The sequence below is a fragment of the Chlorocebus sabaeus genome, chromosome 1, assembly GCF_047675955.1.
Source record: "Chlorocebus sabaeus isolate Y175 chromosome 1, mChlSab1.0.hap1, whole genome shotgun sequence".
Classification (NCBI taxonomy): domain Eukaryota; kingdom Metazoa; phylum Chordata; class Mammalia; order Primates; family Cercopithecidae; genus Chlorocebus; species Chlorocebus sabaeus.
In genome coordinates this window covers 11,608,840-11,613,950 of record NC_132904.1, presented here as the reverse complement: position 1 = coordinate 11,613,950, position 5,111 = coordinate 11,608,840, and the positions used below count along the sequence as shown (strand labels likewise).

The 5,111-nt window shown below is 43.9% G+C and overlaps 1 protein-coding gene across 1 annotated transcript; it reads right to left on the bottom strand.

The window, feature by feature from the left end:
- Positions 1-798: 798 nt before the first annotated feature.
- Positions 799-4,439, bottom strand: LOC103234108 (mammaglobin-B-like). The gene is made up of 3 exons (XM_007995657.3): positions 4,323-4,439; positions 2,865-3,052; positions 799-837 (listed from the first exon to the last, which is right to left on the bottom strand). The coding sequence occupies exons 1-3, from the start codon at positions 4,375-4,377 to the stop codon at positions 799-801; spliced, it is 282 nt and encodes a 93-aa protein (XP_007993848.3). The 5' UTR covers positions 4,378-4,439.
- Between the last annotated feature and the right edge of the window lie 672 nt (positions 4,440-5,111).

The following is a 5,111-nucleotide window of genomic DNA, read 5'->3' as shown; positions in this document are numbered from 1 at the left end:
CCATTCCTGCTGCAGAGACAGGACTCAGGGAAACTCAATAATTTAAGGAGGGTGCTATGAAACTCAGTAATTATATTTTTATATGTCTAAAATAATATAATATTATAAATGATATTTTAATGCAACATTTAAAGAAATTGAATCCTCAGATCCAACATCCATAATGAACAAAAATCAAAATTTAGAAGCCAGACACCATCCACCCTGCTTTGTAGGTCTCCCTCCCTGGCTGGCTCTTGTCTGGACCCTGCACACCTTAGGGAGGCCCAGAGACAGTGCAGAGGACCCTGGCATGGCCAGCAGGGCTCAGCACACAGAAGAGGACTGGAATGAAAGCAGGGCCTCTGAGCAGGACCCCACCTTGGAACCTAGAGCCCTAGGACCCCAGAGAGAGTCACGTGGGGAGGTGGTGGGATGGAGGTGGGAAACAGTCTTCAGAGAGAGGCCCAATGCTTGGGCAAGAGGCTTTGAGAAAGCAAGTGCTTCACAGAAGCCTCAGTCCCTCGCCCGACACTTGCAAGGTCTGTCTATGGCCTGTCTGTGTTTGCCTCCCTCAGGCAGCCTAATTATGAGGCCTGGAAAGCCTCCCTTTCCTGACACAATAAAAGGAACTTTATGATTTGCAGTTAGTTTACTGAAATGAGAATGAATTTGAGGTTTCAACAGTTTCCTTGCAGTTTCCACAAAAAAGGTCCAAAGGAGAAAGAAAATAAGAAAAATTGCAGTTTCCAGCGGTAGGCAGTAGCTTTCTGGCCATCTTCTGTCTTGTCGTTTCTGAGCCAAAGGTCTTGTATAAAGTTAGAAGAGCTTACACCAAAAGCTGTCGTATACCGTATGCTGGGAAACAAAAGCAAACAGACAACTTAGATTTGTAAATCACTCTTAGAAAGTGAAATATTAAAATACAGAAACTTTTCTTCATGTCGTTTTCCTGCATTTGTCCGCAAACATCTAACACTCAGAAAAAATTTGCACTGGAAGCAAAACAAGAATTCTCTTTTCATTTATTTTGTCATCCAAGAGACACCTTTATATTTTGTTTGTTTGTTTTTTGTTGTTGGTTTTTTATTTGTTTGTTTGTTTAAGACAAAGTTTTCCTCTGCTTCCAAGGCTGGAGTGCAGTGGCACGAGATCGGCTTACTGCAACCTCTGCCTCCAGGTTCAAGCCATTCTCCTGCCTCAGTCTCCCAAGTAGCTGAGATTACAGGTGCCTGCCACCATGCCCAGATAATTTTTGTATTTTTAGTAGAGATGGGTTTTCACCATATTGGCCAGGCTGGTCTTCAACTCTGACCTCAGGTGATCCACCCACCTCAGCCTCCCAGAGTGCTGGGATTACAGGCATGAAGCACTGCACAAAGCCCAGGAGACACTTACTCCTACAGGGTCAGGGTTTTAGGATCTTTTCCCTGCCAGGATCCCCTTAATATTCTTCTCCAAAAATCCTATTCCTTGAAATAGTTTATCCAATAAATATGTGACATGCACTATTTGATGAAGACCTGCCAGTTTAAACTGATTCTGAGACTGCTCTTTTAACATAGAATTATTAAAACCTCAGCTCAAATATAGGAATGTGATAGTTTGGAGTTGCTGTGTGGCCTTATAAGTGAGAAATATTGTAACAGTCTGAGTCTCTCCACCACTACCTTGATACAGATTTAAAAATATTGGAGCTAGGTAGTGATTAGTCTACTCCAGATTTTTAAAGAAGACATTATTCTACAAAAGTTTGGTAGATCTTTAAATTTTCTACCATAAAATGTTTCAAATGGAATTTTGAAATATTACATAAAAGTTAAAAATAGAATCTGTAGGTAGCATGTTTTTTTAAATAGGCAGAAATCCTTGTTGTTATAATAACTGAGTTTTATTTTAAAGAATTCCGGCACTCATGCTGTTTTGCACCCATGACCTGCACTTCCCGTTTCCTGAGGTGCTTAATTAAATGGTGCGTGATTCCCAGTCATGTATGCTAGCAAATCTGGGCATGAGTTTTAAATTCTTTATATTAGAATCTGTAGAATTTGCACAAAAGGTATTTTCTGGACTGTGTAAAATAATTTTGAGATCATTTTTATTATTTATTGTTGTGAAAGGGAAAAATTGCATTGTTGGTTGCTCCTAGTAATGAGTGGTTCTTTGAGAATCAGATCCTTCCCTTTCGTAGAAAATGTCCAGCCTCGCCAACATGGAGAAACTCCATCTCTACCCAAAAATACAAAACTTGCCCGGTGTGGTGGCGAGCACCTGTAATTCCAGCTACTCAGGAGACTGAGGTGGGAGAATCCCTTGAAGTTGGGAGGCAGAGGTTGCAGTGAGCCAAGATGGAACCACTGCACTCCAGCCTAGGTGACAGAGTGAGACCCTGTCTCACAAAAATTAAAGAAGGAAAATGTGTGTGTGTGTGTGTGTGTGTGTGTATGTCCCTGTTAGTCTATGTGTTTCTTTTTGTGTGTCTATGTGCATGCATCTGTGTGATTCTATGTACGTGTGCATCTGTGTCTCTGATTCTATATGTGTGTGTGTCTGTGTGTTTCTATGTGTGTGTGTCTGTGTGTGTGTGTGTGTTTCTATGTGTGTGAGAGAGAGAGAGAATGGACTGGGGAGCTAATGATTTGTTCTGCCTTTTCCGGAGCTTGCTTTTTTTTTTTTTTTTTTTTTCCTTTTCCATTTATCACTCCCTGAAGACTCTCAAAGTGAAGTGTCAAAGCACCCTAAGGAAAAAATTAAATTAAATGATGTATAAACAAAGCTTGTTCACCAGGTGCTTAACACTCCTCATGGCACATTTAGAGCCTGTTTGTTTCTGGACAGTGATTTTAAAGGGCACATGAGAAAAAAAATGAAATGAAATTAATTACCATCATTAAATCAAAATTCTGCAGAGTTTCATTTGACTGGTTGAGGAAACACTGTTTGAATTCGCCTACAGCATTTTTAGCAGCATCACTGTCTATGAACTCTTGCACATATTCCTGGAATTCTGGTACAGACACTTCGGGATCGAGGGTCTTTGCAACCACATCCTCCAGCAGTTGGCAGCCAGAACCTGAGAAAAAGGCACCAGAACATGGGCCATCCCCAGAGGGATGAACTCATTTTGGGGATGAGCTGTGAGGCTGGTCATCTTCTTACCCCCCAGGAGAGCCCAAGTTTCAGAAAGATTATGGTGCAGGGTGCCAGGTTCTCAATTCTAGGAGCATAAACTCGGTCTGTGCAAATTCTCCCAACCTCTGTAGCTCAGGTCAGCCCAACCCTGTGCATCTTTGGTGAAGAGGGCCCTTGGGAAATGAGGTGCTCTGACTGGGGACACACACCAAACACTGCTTGAGCTTCTTTGGTTCAGAATCACACAATGCCTCCCTTTTATCATTCCCAGGATCAAGTAGGGGTTCAATGATTTCAGATGAATGGGTCTAGGCTATTGCCCATTAGTTCCGTTAACTCTACTGCAATAAAAAGGAGCCTGAAACAGAACTTCTTGCTCATGATAGAATCTGAGGTGGCCACCACTTTGGGTGAGTGGAAAGTGCTCAGGACTCAGATTCTTGTGAGCTTCTTGCTGTTTTCTATTTAGTTGACTGTGTGCTTGTCAGCTATTAACCCATTTGCACCTACTTTGGCAACAAATGAGGCAGAGTGTGCAGGGTAAGCTTTGGGAATTGCACAAGGCAAGCCACTGAGGGGACCTATCAGTACTGATTCCAGCTGTCTGGGCTTTTTCCTCCCACTGGACCTTCAGTGCTGGAAGAAGACTTCGGGGGTGTGAATTCTCCTCCCCAGTCTGCCTTGAGCCTGAAGGAACTGGGATGGAAAGGGCATCCCAGAAAGACTCGGATAAACTCTGAGAACACAGAGTGAGGCCCACAGAATGCAAGATGCTGGATTACACTCCGCAGCCTGCGACTTCGGTTTTAAGAGGTTTGCTGTTCTTTTCCACATTCAAGGACACCCATGATTGTTCCATTGATTGAGGGCGCATATGTCATGGGGCCTTCATTCATGTCTGTCTCTTGCAACACTGAAATAGCTAATTCCAATATTCAATCTTGAGACTCATCCTGGTTTCTATGGTCACTGTGGTCACGGTGGGACGCTGAGTGCCATGACACACAGCGTGCGGCTCCAATGCAGGGGACAGCTCGCGAAGGCACTGCCTGCTTGACTGTCAGGAACTAAAGGAAATCCTAAGGCCTGTCACACCCAGACCCTTTGTACTGAAGCTGACCTATGCTGGGAACTGGAGTCTGGGAGTTCTTTCACAGGGGCCCAGGTGACAACCCCTAACTTTGAGGCAGCCCTCTCTGCCCAGAACTCACCTGCATAGCAGAGCAGTGGGAGGGCCGCCAGCATGAGGACCATCAACAGCTTCATGGCGAGGCAGCTGCTGTCGGTGTTCAGTCGTGCGTGGCAGGGATCAAGGAAGCTGCTGTGGAGGTGAGCACCCAGCCCTGCTCTATTTATTCCCCAGGTAGGCACCTTAGTCCCTTCCAGGAATGAAGCAATGTGTCAACCTGGCGTGGGACCAGGGCACAATAGTGTACACCAACCCAGCCAGCCTGTGCTCTGTTTGTAGAAACCAAGAAGGCAGTGATTTTTGGACCCCTGACAATTTGGGGACTGCAATAATGACATATGGCTCCAGGTAAATTGGACATGACAGTGTTTTCCAAAATAGAAAGCAAAGCCCAGCAGTGTGACCTTGTACTCTCATCACTGTTGTAATTATAATTGTGTCTTCTCTTTTCCTTCCTGCCTTGTGCTTCCTGCCACCTTAACTCTGTCTTCTTCTGCTTCTCTTCACCTCTTTTTCTTCTCCTCCTATTCTTCAAGGTGCAGACAGCTTTGTATCCTGTATGTCTGTCTGTCCTGGAACTATTATAGTTGGAGTAGGTGCAATACCTGTATCTGCCCCTGGGAAGTAGTCCTTCCTCACCCATAGTAATTCCTTTTTTGTTAAAGGTATTTCAAGTTCAAAGGGAAATATATTAATATCTAATCTCTGGGTTTTTTATTGCCTTTTTTTTAAGTTCCAGAGCACATGGGCACTATGTGCCAGTTTGTTACATAGATAAACGTGTGTCATGGTCATCTGCTGCACCTATCAA